Genomic DNA, 22,307 nt, shown 5'->3' on the forward strand with positions numbered 1-22,307 from the left:
CTCCGCTCCTCTTCTCTCCTCCCTCCCCGCTTTGCTTTGCGGCCCTAACCTCTAGTCCCAACCTCCCTACCTCGGTCATTAGGCCGCCTGTACTGTGGGTAACCATGGCCATCATGAGGCAGTCGAGTGTTGTCACAGATGTCTTTAGGGAAGCTGTTATTGACCATGCAGGGGTTGTTAGGGTTGGCTGTCCCACAGGGCCATGTAGCATGGATTGACGCAGAGTGACGCAGAGTGGCTCCATCTGTGGGTCAGGTACAGTATGTCTGTTAGTACACCGCCACTCTTTGAGTTTGCCGTAATTGTGATAAAGAGGTCAAACTTCCTGTATCTGGTTGCTATGGCAACCTGCCAGATCAGGCTGAGGGTCTGATAGGAAAATCAGAGAATCAATCAAGGCGAGAGTCTGATCACAGATCGAGGTGGGGTAAGATGCCTAAAACATAGCATAGCTCTGATCAACAGTCTGTGGCAAGTTTCGGGGAAAATGGAGTGATCCTGTGCTTGCGTATCCCGCACGAACTTTCTGAGCTTTTGTCAATTATATAGTAGTAAGATAAGATAGTAAGATACTAGGATGTGTCCGAGCCCGGCCCGTCGGGTGCCGCCGGGTCCCGGCGGGTTTCGCTCGGGTATCCCACCATATAAGATTGCTGTTTATTCAGTTTTTCTTTTTTTTTTAGGCTCACTGGGAGCCAGCACACTAATATTCTTTCTGTTTCTGTATGTAATCATGGCTGCCAGTTCCCACCTGATGTTGTATGGGAGTTCCGACTGCTCCAGACTGTACTGGGAAACTGCTAGCTTACATATTGTCTTCAGACTAGGACTTAAGTCTAAGATGTACAGGTGATGTCGGTGATATACATCACCTCCAAAGAGGAGGATACGGTCTCCCACCATGCAACTGCGCGTCCAATGCATTGACTTCACGAAACTCCCATGGTCAAGTTTCTTCCAGGAGAACTTCTCTGGGTTGAATTTCCACAGAACATCATGATGTTCTGTGGCTCTGGTGTTAATCAAAGTCCAGAACATTGTAGCGGTGTCCAACGTGTAGATGTCATTAGTGTATCCAGACAGCCGGGTGTTTCCTCCATGTATATACATAACCTTCCCCAAGACACACGCCGAGTGGTCATGCCTCCCCTCTGGGACAGTACCAGAGACCGTGGCCTTGAACCATACGTGGCGGCCGACATCAAACGCATAAAGAGCGTTGCAGTAAGGAGACCCTCCCCAGAGGTAGATGTTTTTTTCTATCAGCACCGCCGTGTAGCCCGAGCGCATGGAGGGAACCCCGAGGGAACGTTCTCTTCCGGTTATCACGGGGGGCAACTTAATCCAGCGCAAGGCCACTGTGTTGAACATGTACACCATAACATGACCGTGCCACTTCCAGTACCCTCCAAAGGCATAGACCTCCTGCCCCACTGCTACAACAGCAGAATAGGGATTCTTTGTTCCTCCTTTCAGGTGCACCGTCCAGCGTAGCATGACTATCTGTCTCCGTAGATGTATTCCTCACGTGTCTGTCTGTCTGTCTACCTCACGTGTCTGTCCGTCTGTCTGTCTGTCTGTCTCTGTCTGTCTCTCTCTGTCTGCCTCTGTGTCTGTCTGTCTGTCTGTCTGTCCCTCTCTAGATGTATATCCTCTCTCTGGACATGTACGACACCTTTATAAAGACCTGAAGTCTGACGTCACTCAACAACATAAACGGATGCCATGAATGCATGGCTGGCAGACCTCCGTTTACGAACAGATGTCCGTTATTTGTTCTGTGACTTTCCGACTTTACGTCTTTTTTCTGCCTTTTAATCGACACAATCACTGCCAGTTATTAATTAAAAATTGATTCATCTGCTACTGCCAGCGTATTTTTTTACCTAATTTTGACGATCCACAGAGAGTCCATTCTGTTGTTATCGGCAGTTGAATATGGCTCGTTTTCACAAAAAAATAAGAAATCTGAGCTAGATGTGTTTTTCTACATCTCATAACATGGGAGTGGACGGAAGTGAATCTTTTTGGGTAATTTCCGTCTATATTCCTTCTCTTGCAGGGATCATTCATAGGTTAGTGAAGAGCGCCCTCTAGCGTAATGGAAAGATCTCCATCAATGGCAGGGAATCCATTGGTAAATAGTCCATTTTTCAAATGGCGCTGTAACAGGCAGATTCACGTTTTGGCCTATAACTCTTGAACTGTATAGGCCAAAACGTGAATCTGCCTGTTACAGCGCCACCATGAGGATGATTTGAAGAATGTAGGGTGGCATTTCTTCCTTGGCCTAGTGGGGATGTGCGTACAAAGTATCACTAAAATCACTATAATGATAGAAAGCAATACATGATTTTTTTAACACTCATCTTTTAATTATTATCATTACAAACTAATAAAATAACCCTTGTTGTAAAAAAACTAAGTTGTCCTTTAATGCGTTAAGAACAGTGCTATTAGACGTTGCACTAGTGATGTAGTAGGCCAATGGTTCGCTCAGGAAGCTACGCGTGCCCTCTGCATCCCGGACCACGACGGCCCTCAGAGGACGGTCAAACTTTGAGATCTCGACGCGTCGCATGACCTTAGACCTGCCCCCTCCTTACCTGGCTTGATCCAGCAGCCACACCCAAGATTGTGTGCGCCATCTCAGATGCCGCCACATCAAGGCTGTAAAAGGCCGCAAAGGTCGAAGGAGACGACGAGTTTGCCACCGAGCATATTTCCTGCATCGATACCCCCCTGTAAAGGGCCCACGATGCAGCTACACTCCGAGTAGAGTGAGCCCTTAGTGACTAGTCCCTCTGGGACTACAGAGCCACTACTCTCATAGGCCAATCTGATTGTTTCCACGATTCATTTGGCCAAGGTTTTGTTTAGCCACCGCCTTCCTCTGGCCAGACCGGCAAAAGGAGACGAATAGCTAAGACGACCCACGGCTGGCTGCCGTCATCTGACAGTAACGTTTCAACGCCCTTACTGGACAGAGACAGTGCAACCTCTTGTCATTCACTGACGTGAACGGTGGAGGGTGGAAGGCCCCCAGCTCAACTGGGGCCCTAGCCACCACTCCAGTCTTAGACACAAACGCCAAGTTGGGTTTCAGTAAAACCCTCTTGCCGTCGTCTGAAAACCACTTGCACTCTGAGCTCACCGAAAGCGCCTGTATGTCACCAACTCGTTTGGCTGTACACAAGGCCACCAGGAGGACCGTTTTGAGACTCACGATCCTTAGATCCGCAGACTCAAATGGCTCAAAAGGAGGACGGCAGAGTGCATCCAACACCACCGCAAGGTCCCATTTTGGGAACAGAGGCCTGTTAACCGGCTTGGCCCGCCTAGCACCGTTCATAAAACGGCGCACCAGCGGTTGATGGCCCACCGTCTTGCCATCGAACCCCTCGTGACAAGCGGAAATGGCTGCCAGGTACACTTTGATGGTGGAAAAGGCTAAGTCCTTATTCAACCTATCCTGTAGGAAAGTCAGGATGCTGCCCACAGGCGCCTGGAAAGCCACCACTGGTGGCGACCGTCCTGCGCACCAAGACACAAAAGCGTCCCACCTGACGTCATACTGTAGTCTCGTGGAGACCGCTCTAGCCCCCTGAATGGTTGCTACCACATCAGGAGGCAACCCCTGCGAGTTCAGGCTCGCCCTTTCACGGGCCAGACCCACAGATCTAGTGCCTGTGGGTTCTCGTGGAACACCTCGTTCCCTTCCTGTCTCAGCAGGTCTCTGAAAGGAGGGAGGGGCCACGGCTCGCCGTAAAGGAGGGGAGATATGTCTGACCTCCACATGCCCCACGCCGGGGCTACTAACAGTACCGTCAGACCCTGGAGCCTGACTCTCTCCAACGTCAGAGATCAGTTCCAGGGGCGGGAAAGCATACAGTAGTACGTTCGGCCACTCGTGTGCCAAGGCATCCCCCATGGAGATGTCCTTGTCCCCTGCCGAGAAGAACCGAGAGCACTTCGTGTTCTCTCTGGATGCAAACAAATCGATCTGGGCCCGGCCGAACCGGATCCAGATCATGTCTGCTACCCGTGGGAGGAGTGACCATTCCCCGTACCGGAGCCCCCCTCTGGACAACAGGTCCGCCCGAGGTTGAGGAGGCCCGGTACATGAACTGCTTGAACCGACGCCAGGCGCGAGTCGCACCACAGCTTGAGGTTGCGAGCTAGATTGTCCAACACAAGGGAACCCAAGCCTCCTTGTTTGTTGACATAACACATCGTTGTGGTATTGTCCGTTCTGACCCGGACATGACACCCCAGGATGCGGCTCTCGAAGTGTCTGAGAGCGAGGAAGACCGCTAACAGCTCCAGGTAATTGATGTGGGCCTCCTTCAGAACGGAGTCCCACCTCCCCCTGGCTGAGTAGCCGTCGTGGACCGCGCCCCAGCCTGACAGGCTGGCGTCCGTGGTAACGACCTTCCAAGTCGACACAGCGCCTATTCTGACCCCTTCGGACAGAAAGGTCGCCTGTGACCATGGTCGGAGTGTCTCCACGCAATGTGGTGACACGACCACCCTCCGATACCCTTGGGTGTGCGGGACCCTCAGGGACCGCATCCACCTCTGAAAAGGTCTCATGTGAAATCTGCCCAACCGGACTAGGTGCAAGGCCGAGGCCATGAGACCCGCTGCCTGCATGCAGGTTCTGTATGCGACCCGACGCCCCAGACGAAGAGATTTTACGCATGACAGAAACCCGGCTATTCTGTCCTGAGACAGACGCGCCACCATTGTGGTTGAGTCCAGCAAGATCCCTATGAAGGTGGCCTGTTGGGCTGGGATCATAACGCTCTTCTGAGCGTTGATCGTGAACCCCAGGGACGTCAAGTGTGCAATGGCCATCTCTGTGTGCCGTGCCACCTCCTCCCTCGAGTCCGCTGCCAGCAGCCAGTCGTCGATGTAAGTCGACAGGCGGAGACCCTGCTGCCTCAGTGGAGCTATTGCCGCATCGTGCATTTCACAAAAACCCTGGGGCTCAGTGACATGCCAAAGGGAAGAACCGTGTACTCGTACACTTTCCCTTTGTAGCCAAAGCGCAGGAATTTCCGGTGCGGAGGGTAGATTGGGACGTGGAAATAATCATCCTTGAGATCTATACTCGTCCACCAATCTCCTTCTCGTATCGTGCGCAACAGCGTCCTGGTTGTTAGCATTCGAAAATTTAATGACCTTCAGATATCTGTTGAGGCTTTTCAGATTCAGAATGGGTCTCACGCCCCCCCCCCCTTCTTTTCCACCAGAAAATATTCCGTATAGAACCCCAGACGGTTCTGATCCGGAGATAATTCTCTGATCGCACCTTTGCTCAAAAGAGACAAAACCTCCTCCCTCAGCGTCACGGCCGCAAGGCCCGACGCTCGAGAAAACAGTACTTTGTCTGACATCGGAGGTTTGCTGGAAAACTGTAACCTGTAGCCCTTCTGAACAGTGCGTAGCACCCAGGGATTTGGTTTGCAAGATTTCCATTGATCCAAACACCGAGCGAGGGGATTCAACGGGAAGGTGGGGGCTGCTGACGTCACCTGCTCCGTGGAGCTCGCTTCCGTCCCCATGGGGACCGTTAGCGTCAGCTGGGTCCATGGGGAGGCGCGGGGTATTGACGTCATCGACACCGCAGAGCGCGTGCTCGTTCCCGAGGGAAGCGGAGGCGCCGTCGCTCTGAGTGTCGTCACAGCGGAACCTGTCTGCGACGAGGGTGCTACCCGGAACACAGCTCTCGTCCCCCAAGGGGAGCGTGTCTGGTGTAACACCGGGGATTTCTGACATGGCAACATCCGCCTCTCCTCGTCCGCCATTTTGGGGAGGTCGAGGGAGGCGGCCATCTTGTCTTTGAAAATCGTCACAGCGGAACCTTTCTGCGACGAGGGTGTTACCCGGAACACAGCTCTCGTCCCCCAAGGGGAGCGTGTTCGGTGTAACACCGGGGACTTGTGACATGTAAACATCCGCCTCTCCTCGTTCGCCATTCTGGGGCGGTTGAGGGAGGTGGCCATCTTGTCTCTCCTCTGTCCCACAGAGGCGCTTTGCTGCCATCTGCCGGACGGATGAGAGAACTGGCGTAGTTAGATATTTTACTTTTACATGGGGAACTTCCCCTATACCTTGAAAGCAACACTTTTGAGACATTTGATTAATTGTAAAAGGTTGTACTACCTTCAATTGATTCAAGTTGGTCATTGCATGCTTCGGTATCGTCCCAGCAGTTCGGACTGTCTTCCAGGGGACAGACCGAACACTGTGGGCTCATGACAGAGAGATGATGACGGGGCACCCCATTTGCTTCGGGGTGCGATCCGCATCGCATTTTCACAGGGGAAATAATGAGCGGTTGTGTAATTGGCAATACTTTTATTCCACACACAGGCTGCACATCTTTCACACACATAGGGACCACAGGACGACAATACATTTGAACTCTGTTCACACAAAGCGTCTCTTTTAGTCTCTTTGTCCCCGTGGAGCCGCCTGTGGCTCTGTCCGTCGGGGCAAGGCAAGCGCCAGTCCTTTTCCCTAAGTGCAGCTGGGGAAAGGGCCCTACACCACACCGACCTAGTGGTAGTGGTGGGGCCAGCTGAGGGCCCGGTGAAACCGGGGGGAAAATGTCACCTACCCCGTCCTCTTCCACTAGCCCCGCTGTCCTTACGTTGGGGTTTTGGGGAAGAGGGGGGTGGGGGGGGACGTTTCTCGTCCTTGCGTCTGACGTCGCCCACTCCGAGCGAACCAGGCCGTCCCTCCCGGGAGCTGGTTCTGGTCGAAGATGAGCGCGATGTACCCCGTCGGCGAGTGGGGCCAGGGGGGCCCCACCTGTGGGCCTCTTTTGAGGCTGATTTTCAGCAGGTGGGGCCAGGGTCAGGAGACCAGTCGCTGCCTCCCTTCTCTGTGTCTCCTCCGCCTTTGTGCTGCGCAGCAGCTCGGCGGCCGTGTGAAACAGATTATCCGCCTTGAGGGGGAGATGGAGGAGCTTCAAGGCGACGCTTTTGTCCGCCTCGGAGGCGAGTTTGAGCCATTTCGCCCTTTCCATGTCCGCGACGAGGGCCATGGCTCGACCCGTCCACATCATGCCGTGGCAGGTGCACATGATAGCAATCTGCACCAGCCGCTCGAGCTCTGTTGCATCTACGACCCACTCGGCGTGTACCTCTGCAGCTGTGGCCTGGTCCCCCAGGGGCTTGGCTACCAGCTCCACGAGTCTCTTGGCGGCCGATCCTTGCAGGAGGGCCACGGCGTTGAATGCCTCCGCAGCATGGCCCGAGGCCCTGTAGAGGACGTTCAGCGACCCGGTGTTGGCCCTCCTGTTCTGGTCCGTAAAGACGGGCTTGTCGTCGACGAGCTTTACGGAGCCAGGCTTGCCGTCTCCGAGACTCCTGGCCAGAGCCTGGTCCATCGGGGGAAGGCCGGCGACCCCCAGGTCCGCAGCAGAGACGAGCTTCGTCGCAAACCCTAGTTTGGATGGCTCCTCTCTTTCTGCCCACGAGAACTGCAGGGCATTCCTGACGACGCTGGCCTCGGGAAGCAGTTTGGATTCCACCCGTCTGGGGGGAAGGGCTGCCAGACCTTGGAAACCTGGAACCGGGGCTGCGCCTGCCACCTTCAGGGCCTCCATGGGCTGCTCCAGGCCGCATCTCGCGATGGTAGCCACCTAGCCTAGCTTAGCGCTCCTAGTTTACGGCCTAGCCTGCTAGGAGTCTAAGCTAACCCGACACGGCGAAAAAAACTTGAGAGGATAGGAAAGGAAATTAAATTAAATAATAGAAACGCGGGAGCGTTTTAATAACAAAACTTTCATTCTCGAAACTCCCGTAGAGGTGCACTCCGTGCCCTCGCTCTGGGTTTGTTGGGTTCGAGGAGCAAAGTTCTCCGTGCTGTTGTGTTGTGTTGTCTGCGCGTTCGCTGTGCAGAGTGAAGAAGAGGGCGTACTCCTGTTACACGAGGGGTTTTATACTCCTTCCGGACTACCGGTTTCGCGTAACATGACCCTATCCAATGAAATTGTCGCGGGAGTCCATGTGTTTTTGCTCTGTGCATCGCCAGGGGGCGCTGATATCCCATAAGTAATCATATTACGAAAGAGAGACATAACAACTAAAGTTTTCAAATAATTCAAGTGGAGTAAAAGTACAATATTTGCCTCTGAGATGTAGTGGAGTAGAAGTAAAAGTATTGGACATTGGGAATACTCAAGTAAAGTACACATACCTCAAAATTGTACTTAAGTACAGTACTTAAGTAAATTAAGTAGTAGTTAGTTACTTTCCACCACTGAGTGTGAGTGGCTGTCGTGCAGTGCGAGAGCAGAGGGGAGGATTGTGATTAGTGCCCGTGGCGATATTGTTGGCCCTGGAGGATTGCCCAATCGCAATTATTTGTGATAATCTTAATTATTTGTGATAATCTTAATTATTTGAGATAATTGCAATTATTTGAGATAATCGCATTTTTTTTTGGCATAATCGTCAAGTTATAAGTGTTACATTTTCTAAAATAGTGGAAATAGCAGATCTACAAGCTCAACACATGGATAAGACTTTTAACCGGTTTTATATATCACAATAATGTGACTTCTGTTTCTCAGATCTCCTCCCTCCTCAAAGACCACGCCCACCTCCACGAGGAATTCTGGGTATTCTTCAAAGACCTCCACGGCGATCGGCCGGCAGAGCCGGCCCGGCCTGAGACCCCGGCAAAGGCAAACGACTCCGTTTCCCGCAATGCCCGGAATCGAACCAGGAAGAGAGCGACGAGACGCCAGCGTTCCAAGACCAAGAGGAGGAAAGGAGGAGTCATCCAAAAGAGGAGACAAGAGGAGGAGGAGCAAGGGGAGGAGCAAAGGGAGCTTGTAGCGAAGGTGCGTATAGGGGGATAATGTAATTTGTCCAGCCCTATGGAATGCTTGTGTACTTAAAGGGATAATTCACCCCCAAAAAATATTTTTTTCTATCGATTTGTCACCCCATTAATTTTTTGGTCGCAATAATTTGATGCCGGTTATCAAATGATTGGCTTAGGAATGCGACAAAAACAAACAAATATCCATGAGTCTCCATGTGGTGACTAATCGATAGGAAAAAAGTCATTTTGGGGGTGAACTATCCCTTAAATACTTCCTAAGGGTAATCAAAACAATATTTTAAATATGTTTTATTAGAGCATGCATTCCATACAGTCCATAGGGCTGGACCACACATAGACAAATGACATCATCAACTTGCGACGGCCGTTGTCCGCCTTCAGTAAAAGATGAGATTCTTAAGATTCTAAAATAAATAAAATGTTGAATGCGTTCTTAATTTTAGTTATAGAAAGCAATTATAATGCATTAAGGGATATCAGACTTATTAGCCAGGGATCCTTATAACAATCAGAGTCAGATTTTCAGATAAAGCTGGACAGTGCAACACATTTGGTGCCACTGTTTACAGAATATTATCGTTCATCAGGGTGGACGCTCACATAATTATAGTTATAGTCATCAAGGTTGTACTTTATTTATTTATCTTGTGTACAGGTACATAAGAGTAAAACATATTTTAGTTTGGATGCCTTCAGACAATGCAGCAGCATAGATAATAACAACAAAATAATGATAAAATCATTAAAAAAAATTAAAGAAAAGAAAGCGTGCAAAAAAAGAGGGTTAGCGTTTCCCTTTGCCCTGGATCGTTCTAGTTCTGGTCAGTTTGTTCATGTACCTGATTGTATGGGGGAAGCAGCTTTTTTGCAGTCTATTGCCAGTAGCTTTGAGACTGCATAGCCGTTTTTGGTTGGGATGGCTTGGATCCTTGATGATTCGGCAAGTTTTTCTGACGCAGCGTTCGTCGTACAGGGCTTATTGTAAGTCGTTTTTAAAATCATAATAAAAAAGGACAGGTTTTAGACATCCGACAGTGACAATATTTTGTTCATTATTATTGGCGTCCTTTTACCCTAATGTATCCACAGCAGTGGTTCCCAGACTTTTTAGCTCGAGACTCAAGACATTTGATGTCGCCGCCGGGGCCCGATCTTGTGAAAATAGCACATTGCACACAAATAGCGCATCGCAACGCATTGTGAGCTTGTAGATCTGCTATTTTCATTAATTCTTAAACTTTTGTTTCTTTCGCATTTATGTTATTTCTTTTAATTTATTTTTGAAGTTCTATTGAATTTTGCATTTTTGTGGACATTTCTTTTGAAATGATAGTAATATAAAACAAAATGTAGGAAATTTAAAATGAAGGGATATTTACTCGCGACCCGTAGAAATGGGTCTCAACTCACTGTTGGGGAAACACTGATCGACGGTACTCTTTCTTGTAGCCTGTAGTCTGTATCTTAACTGCTGTGCTGCCTCTGGAGACTAAGTTTCCCCTGGCTGGATCAATAATGGTCTTATCTTATATTAGGGGGAGGAGCAGAGAGAGGAGAAGGAGGAGCTTCCAATCTGTGCCAGAAACATCAGTGTGATTCTTCCCACTGGAGAGAAAGTGACTGTGTGGACACGGTGAGTACAGCCGTGTGTGTGTGTGTGTGTGTGTGTGTGTGTGTGTGTGTGTGTGTGTGTGTGTGTGTGTGTGTGTGTGTGTGTGTGTGTGTGTGTGTGTGTGTGTGTGTGTGTGTGTGTGTGTGTGTGTGTGTGTGTGTGTGTCGCAATTACGACACGTTGTGAGTTTGTATGTTGGCTATTTTTGTGCAACACTGAAGTGTAAATGGTTTCATACTAATCCATTTAGTTGAGTATTTAAAAAAAAATCTACTCCAAATTGTTCCCGAACATTATATTGATGTATAAAAAATTTAACAAATGATCAAAATAATTTGCTTCTCGATTAAGCGAAAAAGTTATTCATTTATAGTTCATTTTCATATGAACCATTATGTTTGGGGAAAAAGAGGGGCACGGTGGCGGTCCTGGGCTCGATTCCCGCCGGGGACACTGTGTCCGCTGGGGGCGTGTCTTCTCCTCCGCGTCATCAGCACCCAGTGAAATCAGTGAAAGGGCCTACTCTGTGTGGAGTTTGCATGTTCTCCCTGTGTCTCCTAGGGTAGTTAATACCCTCACAAAATCATGTAGTAATCCTAGTCACTATACCGCCTCCCCCTGGCCAGCCGGGGCTCCTGATGGAGGGGAAGGGAACTGGTTGGAATAACGTGTTCCTTCCACGCGCTACGTCCTACCGGGGAAACTCCCCCATGTCAGGTGACAAGAAGGTCAGTTGGTTCTCATGCATTGAAGGAGGCATGAGCTCGGTCCTGGCCTCCCTAGGCTGGTGGGGGGAGTGTTGCGCCCAGGATCACTTAGAAAATTGGCACCAGGTGAAAAAAGGATTACAAAATCGTGGGATAAAAAATAAACAAGATGTTTGGGAAAAAAGTGACAGCCATGACGTATATTAGTGATGGGTCGTTCATGATCAATTCGTTCATAAGAACTAGTTCTTTGCCGTGAACGAACCCGTTCACTTCCTGAAACTGTTACGTTCGCGATTTTGTTCCAGCCAATCTCCCCCCCCCCCCCGCGCCCCCGCTCCGCACACGTCACGCACACAGGACGGGAGGTCGCGGGCTAAGCTTAGACCTGTCACCGGACCATACAAGCTGTTTAACGTGCCGCGCGCACTCACTGCCGGCCGGAACCGGAAGCGCTACTGAACGAGAACGTGAACGAATCATTGGCGTGAACGAAATTGTTGGTTCACTGAAATTAACGTTTTTTTCCCACCACTAACGTATATTGTGTGTTTATATCCAATTGGTCATTTCAGAGAGGAAGACCGGGCCATCCTAACCGCCTGTCAACAGGGTGGAGCCAACCGGAAGACGTTTCGTCGAGTCTCCACCCAGCTGGGAAACAAGACGGCCAGTGAGGTGAGAGAGTGACCAGTTGCTTCCTGGTTCATCCCAAGGCTATGATAGAAGAAGGTAACGATGATCCACGGGTCAGTCAGGCGCCATTGAGGATAACGCGCATGGGAGGCAAAGCTGGACCTGGACGTTTAGTGAAATACATTGGAGTCAATGAGAGGCGGCATGGACCAGCTTGTGAACAAACACTCAGTCAATCGGTTCTGGAATATAAAAGAAGACATACCACAGGTTGTTTTCTAATCACTTGTTTTTCGATGTGCACAGTGTATCATTTTATTGAGGCATCTAAACCGCTGTGTATCGTTTCTGGCTCGTCAATGGTCGACAGTCTTGCGATATTTTGTCACTTCCAGAATCGTGCTTTGTGCTCTTTAGAGACCTCAGTAATATTATACAGCGTACACATCGGAAAACAATGTGTGATACAGTATGTCTTATTTTCCTGGGCTGAGTATTTTATAAAGGTTGCAGTCGTTGAGAAATAGTGTGAAAATGACATAGATGCCCGTACCTTCTTTTTAATTACCTTGGTTCATCCTTATAAGAAGGAAAGGACATCTACGTCACTTCTTTGGCTTTATAATGTTATTGAGGCATTTAAAAAACACAGAGTACATTTGTTATTCTTTAGAATGGGCTGGTATCGCAACACAACCAATTATCGCCATACTGCCGAGCGCTGTTTAGATGCCTCAATAAAATGACATAGTGTGCACATCGAAAAGAGGTTTCGGCCCACAGCTACGATATACAGTAGTGTTTGTTCATAAGCTGGTCCAGCTGGCTCTATTGACTGCAATGCACTCCACAGAACTTCCGCTTCCAGTTTGCCTCCCATGTATGTCAATGGCGCATGCCAGTGTTGAATGCTTCCCTACCTTCATTTCAGATTCCTTATTTAACCGATTAAGACCTGAGGCCGGCCTGGCATGTCGCGGGTTCGAATCCCGATCCCGACGACCGTTGCTTCGTGTCACTCCCCATCTCTCTCCCCATTTCCTGTTGGTCTACTGTCCTATTATTAAAGGCATAAAAGCCCCAAAACAAATCTTTTTTTTCAAAGACCTGAGACTAATTCTAGAAATGCCTTCTAAATCAGTAGTTCTCAACTTTTTCGTAATTCAAAATGTTTAAAAAATGTTCAAACATAGCAGATTTACAAGCTTTGTGCCACGCTGTGAGCTTGCATATCTACGATTTTTGAATAGCCAACGCTAAAAGCTAAAATGACAGATGTTTTTCCCGGTTTTAACACATCTCCTGCCAAGGTATTAACTCATTAAGTGCCAGAATTGCCAGAATTATTTCATATATGTTGTCCCAGTGCCAGAGTTTTTTTACACAATAACATTCCACCCGCGATCGGCCATTTTGGGGCTATGGTTCGTTGAAAATGGGTGGTTTTCAATGCAAAAAAAGGAAACTGAGATAAGAGTGTTTTTCTAAAAATCCTTTAGTCAGGGTGGATGGATGTGACGTTTTTTGGAATGACGTCACATCCACAAACTTGTTCTCTGAGTGACGATGGATCATCCCAAAGCTGTGTTAGGGTGCCCCTTGTGGAATAAAAAATAAAAAAAATTGATAATAGAACGACTTTATGCGTCTTTGCGGGCAAGAGCACTATTTAATTGAACGACTTTATGCGTCCATGGCGGGAAATGAGTTAATGGGTTAAGAAGGAAAGGATCACTTTTTGGTCTGGAATTTCCAGCTGTAAGATTCGTTATCGTTTTATCATGAGACTGCCAAACAATAGCTGGTGCTGATTTTTCAAAAATAGCAGATCTACAAGCTCATAGCGCGGCACTTGGTCTGCGCTATGAGCTTCATAATCTGTAAAGAAATCTAAAAAAAAAAGGAAAATTTCCATGGCCCCTTGCGGGAAACAAAGCATTGTACCCAGTCATATATCTGCTATTTTTGAATAGCCAAAGAAATCTAAAATGACAGAGATGCGTTCCCGGTTTTAATGGGTCGATAAGTACCTTGGTTCATGTATTTAGAAGAGGCAGTGTCACCTCAAACTTTTATGTATTTACATAATAACAAACAATAAAGATAGAAAGAATTGTCTGTATTTAAAAATATTTTATATTTTGACAGCCGGTCCTATAAAAAATCTCACTCTCCTCTCCTCTCCTCTCCTCTCCTCTCCTCTCCTCTCCTCTCCTCTCCTCCAGGTCAGTAATCGGTTCAGACACCTCATTCAACTGTTCCACTCCGCTTCCCATAAACCCACTTCCTGTTCTGTGGAGGATCAGCCAATCAACAACCAGGAGGCGGCCCCTGACTGACCACCAACCAGCCCAGGGGTTCTTAAAGTGGGGGTCCAGGGACCCCCAGGGGTCCTTGAGGGGCTTTTCAGGGAGGTCCCCAGCAACGTTAGTTAATATAGCAATATAGCAGTTTAACCACTTTAACCCAATATACATCTACAAGCTTCACAACGTGTTGTGAGCTTTTAGATTGGCTATTTAAAAAAAAAAATGAAATTAGCACGAAATCTGAAAGAATTCAGGTGGGGGTCTGCGGTCAAATATATATATATATATATATATATATATATATATATATATATTAATTTGGGGTCCTTAACTCTTTAACTGCCAGAGTATATACACAATCTACCCCCTTCCCTGCCATAGAAAATACATTGCAAAAATAGGTAAAATGTGAATTTTGTCTCTATTTTTTTTTTTTTTTTTTTGTCTTTATTTTTTAACATTGAAGTGAATGGAGCAAAAAATCTTCGCATCGCGTTATCTCCTGCTTCCTTTGTGATAAACGAAAAATTTAAAAAGCCAAAAAATAATAATCTCGTCGACGGCTGGCTGAGCCATGCAGAGAAAAACGAGAAATCTCGTCAATGGCAGGTAAAGAGTTAACATGAAAACATTTGAGAACCATTGCCCGAGCCCAGTGGTTCTCAAAGTGGGGTCTGGGGGACCCCCAGGGGTCGTCCAGACCCAATGTGTATTGTCCATTTTGTGTGTATTGTCCATTTTGACAATACACATCTTGTTCGGGGCGTCCCTTGCACAACATATTTTCAGATGGGGGTCCGTGGCCAAATATATCTATTAATTTGGGGGTCCTTGACATAAGAACATTTGAGAACCATTACACTAGCCAATGAGAGCCAACGTTCGCTATACCATTACAGATGACTCTTGAGGCCAATTTATGGTTGGAGCAACACGAAGTGTCTCACAACCAGTGTTGATTTTGACAGCAAATTTTTATATAGTTTTAGTCCTAGTCTTTTGAATAAAATTCCATTTAGTCATATTTTAGTCGTCTGAATTTTCTTAGTCTAGTTTTAGTTGACTAAATATCATAAGATTTTAGTCAATTAAATCTACAGTTGATTTAGTTGACTAAAATTAATTTTGGCAGGCCTTGATGGTGTCGTAATGGCTGATTTTTTGCCGAAAATAGCAGATCTACTAGCTCACAACACGTCTGCGCGCGTTGTGAGCTTGTAGATCGGCTATTTTCGGAGTGTGACACCTGCGCGCAACCAAGCATGAAATGACTTGTCTTGTCGTAGTTCTACTGGATCTCTTCTCCACTAGTCCCTCACTAACATTTTAGTCTAGTTTGTATTTGTTCGCGAAATTGTCAATATGTTTTGTCATAGTTTTAGTCATCATAGCTTAGTTTTTTATTTCGCTTTTGTTTCGTTTTCGTCAATGAAAAAAGGTAGTCTACGGACATTTTTCATCATAGTTTTAGTCGACAAAACGAACACCGCTCACAACGTTCTGAGATTTGAGCAGTCATACTTTCTGCGACTTGCGAACAGTAAAATGTAAACAAGGAAGTGAATGGTTTGTGTATGTCCGTGGTAGCGGAACTTACCTCGTCTTCCCAACGTTGCATTTTTCCAGAGGTACGCGACCCCCTTCGGCAGACGTCCGCCACAGCCCATTTTTTGTCGTTTTGACATCACTTTCGTCCTGCGGCGCGTCGTTTGACACACTTGTCAAAGCATGAATTGGCCTTTACTGTGAACATTGAACCTGTGGCGTTATAGTTACAGAACGCTCTTTAATCACTAGATTGAAAGCTGACCGGTACAACCACAGTCTAATGCTGTTGTACTGGGAGCTGACCGGTACAACCACAGTCTGATACTGTTGTACTGGGAGCTGACCGGTACAACCACAGTCTGATACTGTTGTACTGGGAGCTGACCAGTACAACCACAGTCTGATACTGTTGTACTGGGAGCTGACCGGTACAACCACAGTCTGATACTGTTGTACTGGGAGCTGACCGGTACAACCACTGTCTGAAACTGTTGTACTGGGAGCTGACCAGTACAACCACAGTCTGATACTGTTGTACTGGGAGCTGACCGGTGCAACCACAGCTGTTGAAGGTTTTGTGTCTTGCTAAACTTAGATGTAGTTGTTATTAATTGTATTATTAATAAGAATATCTGGAGGTTACAGGTAGCCTTGCTATACACCATTGTGTATTATTATTGATATTTATGTTTTATTTTGTTTTGTTTGAGAACCTTGTGTTTACGTGGCAATAATGATGACTAGATTTCTTACTGAAGTGTTGTGATGACCAGTGTTATCTGTTTGAACATGAATGTGATGTATGTTCAAGTTGTTAATAAAGATCGTATTAAACTGAAAGAGGAAATAATTTGTCTGATCCTGTTAATTATTGTAAATTAGTACAGTAGATACTAATACAGTTGATAGACGAGTATCTCTCTGTTAAGAGGTCACAAATTCACACTGAAGTTTCATTCACACTGTGATGGAACAAGATCTGTTCTGAAATGAAACCATGTGTTAAGATGTTTTCCAGATGTCAGACCCCAATTATTTTAATGTAATGATCCAAAGTAGTAAAGCAAATGTACTTGATTAAACAAAAACTCATATCGGTTTGGTAATCTAGAACAAATAACTAAGATGTGACAATGATGGGTGTGAGTTTTAATGACATTACTAAGGCTAAAACTAAACTGTCTGCTGTCAATAAAAGAGTAAATCTGAGGACAGAGTAAAAATGTTCTAACTGATGGTGTCATAATGAACCATGATCATCAGTGGCTGCATCTGGTAGCTTCAGTCATTCTGTGAGGGGGAGAGGTGTTTGCTTTCGATTTTCATATTATAACCGGACAGGAAGCTGAGGGTTCACAATTTGAAGGTTAGCACTGAAGGGGCAAGTCCACAAAAGGGCACATATGCGCACGCCGATTTTTGAGGTGGTCTTTTCGTGGGTGTCCCTCGTGCCATTTCACACCAGAAATGTAGTATGTTGGTTATGCTAATAGGGCAAGATGTTCCACAATAACTTGGCCCATGTCATTACTGCCATTACCCTTTCCTCTGCCTCCTGCATTGGATACAGGATAGGTGGGCACTAGGGACACCTGGGCACCTCAATGTAAAATTGGCTATTTTGTCCAAAATTTCAAAAATATATATATTGAAAAATGGTCTTAAGTAATGTCAAGTATGATGCGAACATGCATGGTACATCATTATCAGACTTACTTGTATCCTTTAACTGCTTGTTTATGCCCCAAAATGATTGGATATACAGATTTTGTAGCAATTTGTAGCAAGAAATATTAGACCTTAATTGCCGAATGTTTAAACATGTTCTAATCATGCACACAGCGCACTTTACTTTGAAACATTTTCCAATTATTGTCTCCGCCAGGCTGAAAGGCATGGCGAGAGAGTATGTTTTACCCTCCGTCCGTCCGTCCGTGTGTGTGTCAAATATTTCACATGGGCCTGTTATAGCGCCACCTGGAGGCCGATTTGTGCAAAATTTGTACAGATTTTATCCAAACGTCATGCAAATCGGTACACAGAATCTCTATAGTCATGTGATCAACACGGATCTGTCCGATTTCCCATATTATATCCTGATTGGCTAAGGTTGGATTCCAAAATGTGCAGGATTGGTCCGTTTTGAACGAAATGCCTCAAATCATGAACGCAGCTTGCGATTTCCGTGAAATTTCACAAACACCTTCCCTCTAGGCCAAGGAAGAAATGCCACCCTTTTTCACATTGGCCTGTTATAGCGCCACCAGCAGGTCTAATTTAGCAAAACACATTTTTGGAACAAAATGCCTCAAATCATGAATGCAGTGTCTGATTGCCGTGAACGACCTAAGAATAAATGGCACCCTTTTCACATTGGCCTATTATAGAGCCACCAGGAGGCCACAATAACGTACCTGAACGTAGACCTGTGCTCCGAGGAGCACTTTTTCTAGTTTTGAATGTTTTGGTAGGACATGATTTCTAAAAAATCGTGAGAATCTGGGACATTCTGTGAACTTTCTGAACTTGTAGATCAGCTATTTTCACTTTCACTTTTGATCTGTGAAAAATTACCCATAATTCACACATAAAAAAAAAAAAAAAAAACTTCAAGCAAGAATAAATTAAGAAAGCAAAGAAATATATATATATATATATATATATATATATATATATATATATATATATATATATATATATATATATATATATACAGGCATTTATTTATTTATTTCTTAATTTATTCATGCTTGAAGTTGTTTTTATTTTTTTTAAATGTGTGAATTATTATGGGTAATTTTTGGAAATCTTTTGAAATAATAGCAATTAAAAACAAAACGTTAAAAAGACAAAAAAAAATGATATTTAGTCGCGACCTGTAAAAAAAAAGGTCACTGACCCCAAAATGGGTCCTGACCCACTGTTTAGGGAAACACTGGCCTCATGCATATCAAGTACTTGAATTGAAAACGGTTGACAATCTATGCTCTGACCTAACGGTATAACTGCAGGGACTCCAACATGGGGGTCTGTTTATCATACTCAGGCATGCAATGCTCATTTGGTATGTTCTTGCACTCTATTTCAATGACGTGACGTGCACGTCGCTTAACACCTACACTGCAAGTCACACAATGGACAATTGATATGCATCTAGGCTTATTCCTATATTAATTCGCTAGGTGTGAGTCGGGAGCCTTTGAAAACTTTGTTGAGGTGTGAATTTAAAGTAGTTTTAAATCTATGCGTGTGCCTGCGCGTGCTCCTGGTCAAATAGGTTCATGCACGGCGTGCAAGGCCGTCCTGTGAGCATTGCACCCCTGATCATACTGATACCAGGAACGATAAATAAATCACCACAGTTTGAACTGTGACAAGTCCAGGTGGACTGTAGAAGTCCGGTGGTCATGAACTTTCTGGTTGAAGCCAAACGCACACAAAAACAAACAAACGGAGGAATCACAAGTTCTGCTGCTCTTTGTCCTCTGGACTGAGGTTTGACCAGATATTCTGAAGAAGGTCTACACTACAATACATTCTCCTCTGAAGAAGGTCTACACTACAATACATTCTCCTCTGAAGCACTTCAAGTTTTCAATTTAGGTTAGTTTTAATTTGTTTTCAAAGTGGGTTTGCCAGTTTAGTTTTCATTTTGTGGAAAATGCTTAGTTTTAGTTGAGTTTGTATTATTTTTAGTTTTTTAGATTGTAATATGGGGCAGGCTAGGAGACATATTTAAAAAGCTCAGAATAAATGAGAAAATAGCAGATCTTGTTGATCTTGTAGATCTGCTATTTTCACTATTTAAAAAAATATATATTGGACTCTTACAAAAATAAATACAATTTCCTCTATGGTTTAAGTTATTTTCAGTTAGTTTTGTGAACACACAATACAGTTGCAGTTAGCTATTGTTTTGTTTTTTGTTTTTATGTCAGTTAACTAAACTATTTTGTCAATTGTAGTTTATGTTATTTTATTATATCTAGTTAACTGTAATAACTCTGCTCTGGAGGTCTAACCAACACTATATTCTCCTGTTAAGGATCCATGCTGCAGAAGATGATGAGACTCACTGTGTGCTTGTTGTTCCTGAGCTGTGTGTTCTGCCTGGCGACAGGACAGACATACAGCCAGATGGAACCTCGCCTGAAGAGCTTTGTTGATCTGGCTCTGATTAGAGCTAATCAACAATTTGATCGTGGACATGTGAACTTCTTTGAAATCGGTGAAGTAGCAACGGTAATGTGTATTGTTTGTTTTCATGAATGTAGCTTTACGTTATGATACGTGTGTTCTCTTGTGAAACACAGATCAGAGCTGTTCCAATGTATCTGCTATCTAACTTAATGCTGTGGAATGACTCAGCCGTTATAGATCAGAGATTGGGAAAAAAAGACTATTCTGACTAGACAGAAACAATTGTGACCACTTGTGATTTGGCGCTTGAATTGAATTGAATTGAATTGAATTGAATTGAATTGAATTGAATTGAATTGAATTGAATTGGGTCATGTCTTGTTCTCTTGTAGCTCACACCCCGGGTGAGAATTGACGTGCGTTTAAAGAACACAGAGTGCACAAAGGCTTCGGGTGCAAAGGACCACACACATCGCCCTGAATGTCCGTTCAAACGGGTTTGTGAAATACATTACATTCACTTTGAAACTGTGAAGCTGTGCTGGTTATAACAACAATTATAACAATAATAATAAGCATCCTACTGATGACATCACTGGAAGGACTTCCAGCTCCCATTTATCCCAATTTTTTTTTAAAAAGTCTAAGCAAAATACACTTACATTTGTTTGTTTATTTTTTCTAATAATATATACACGATGTGCATATTAAACCAGCAGAGTTTGAAGTTGTCTGTTTATCAGTCTGTGTTTCATCTGTGTCCATCTGTCTGTCTGTCTGTCTGTCTGTCTGTCTGTCTGTCTGTCTGTCTGTACTGTATGTCTGTCTATCTGTATGTTTGTCTGTCAGCTCCAGGTTCGTTGCATGGTGTGTAGCCCGGATCCAAACACCAGCGATCCTTTCATCGACTGTGTTCGCTATGCAGAGCAGAGCACGGTAAATATCTGTCTCTGTTTCTTACGTGTTCCAAAGCATTTCATCAGCGAGCAGGGCCTTTCTGCCATGCATCTCTATGGTAAAGACACCAAGCTTACACTTACACTTTTTACTTGTGGAGAGGAGCCCCAGCTCATCAATGTCAAGTTTGATACTCCTGGCTGTGGGTGACAACCAGTGGTGGAAAAAGGACTCACATTTTCTACTTAAAGGCATACTAGGTAACGTTTTCAACAAAACTAAAGTTAAATTGTATATCTTTTGTGAGTGGCAAAAGTTTCACAACACCCACTCCATGAATTTCACCCCCGGAAGCCTTTTATTTATATATTTTATATTGAACGTGGACTGGGGGGACTTTCCCGGGGAAATGACGTCATCTGGCCGGAAAACGGAGGTGGAAATGCACTGGTTTCCTGTTTGGCCAGGAACTACCGCAACGGTTTCCTGTTTGGCCAGGAACTATCGCGCTAATAACAAAAATGAACCTCACGCTGATTTTAAGAGAATGTAGGATTAGAAGATCGAAAAAGAACAGAAAAAGAAAGCACAGCTCATGGTAACTAATGCTCCACTGGCTAAGAGAAACGATCCGTAGATAGTATAAAACAATTAAAAGATCGCTTTTTGAAACGCTTCCGGTGAAAACGAATGGAATTCTGGGTAAATCACAAGTAAATATATCTATTTTTTATTATTTTATAAAATATAATAACAATAAAATCACAGTTTTGTGAAAAGTGAAAGTGAAAATAGCTGATCTACAAGTTCACAAAGTTCACAGAATGTCCCATTACAAGTTCTCAAATGTATAAAGATCTTTTGAAAATAGCAGATCTACAAGCTCACAATGCGTCATGATGCGACGCATTGTGAGCTTGTAGATCGGCTATTGTCAAATGGATGAAATGTATATATATATATATTAGGGGTGTAACGATACATTTTAACAACGATTCGATACGTATCACGATACTTGGTTGTCGATACGATACATGAACGATACAGGTTAATTTAGAACGATACGATATGTTTCGATTCAGTGATTTAGTCGATACGATACATGAACGATACAGGACAGGTTAATTTAGAACGATACGATTCGATTCAATGACTTAAAATCGATATAGTAACTATTTATTTACCCAAAAATTCTGTGTGAAAAATAAATACCTGGATACTGGATATAAACCCCTCTTTCTCTTTTTTTCTTCTTAAAAGTACTTAGTTTGATATAATTGATTATTTGCATTGCAGAACGATTCGATACGATTATTTGCATTGCAAAACGATTCGATACGATACAAAGTCAAACGATACGATATTTAGCTGTTTGCATATCGATATAGTAGATCGTTGAAAATTCAAAACGATGCATCGATGCAGTTACTGTATCGTTACGGGCCTAATATATATATATATAGGGCTGAAGTGGTTAATATACAGTATTTGCCTCTGAGATGTAGTTGGAGTTGAAGTAAAAGTATTGGAAATACTCAAGTAAAGTACAAATAGGCTATACCTCACAATTGTTCTTAAGTACAGCACTTTCCA

The 22,307-nt window shown here is 44.9% G+C and overlaps 1 protein-coding gene and 1 long non-coding RNA gene across 2 annotated transcripts in view; both read left to right on the forward strand.

The window, feature by feature from the left end:
• Positions 1–16,527, forward strand: part of gon4la (gon-4 like a) — a 50,238-nt gene extending 33,711 nt beyond the window's left edge. Inside the window, exons 24-27 of the mRNA XM_080441301.1 lie at positions 8,588–8,860; positions 10,401–10,498; positions 11,760–11,862; positions 14,046–16,527. Of these exons, the coding sequence (XP_080297427.1) occupies positions 8,588–8,860; positions 10,401–10,498; positions 11,760–11,862; positions 14,046–14,159 (588 nt within the window). The 3' untranslated portion in view covers positions 14,160–16,527. The remainder of the gene's footprint in view (positions 1–8,587; positions 8,861–10,400; positions 10,499–11,759; positions 11,863–14,045) is intronic.
• Positions 16,528–19,725: 3,198 nt separating this feature from the next.
• On the forward strand, positions 19,726–20,753 carry LOC308095308. Its single transcript, XR_013934055.1, has 3 exons — positions 19,726–19,919; positions 20,210–20,314; positions 20,667–20,753. It is a non-coding gene; the product is annotated as an uncharacterized lncRNA (long non-coding RNA).
• Positions 20,754–22,307: the final 1,554 nt, after the last annotated feature.

Source organism: Gymnoscopelus braueri (genome assembly GCF_963280865.1).
Source record: "Gymnoscopelus braueri genome assembly, chromosome: 11".
NCBI classification, from domain to species: Eukaryota; Metazoa; Chordata; class Actinopteri; order Myctophiformes; family Myctophidae; genus Gymnoscopelus; species Gymnoscopelus braueri.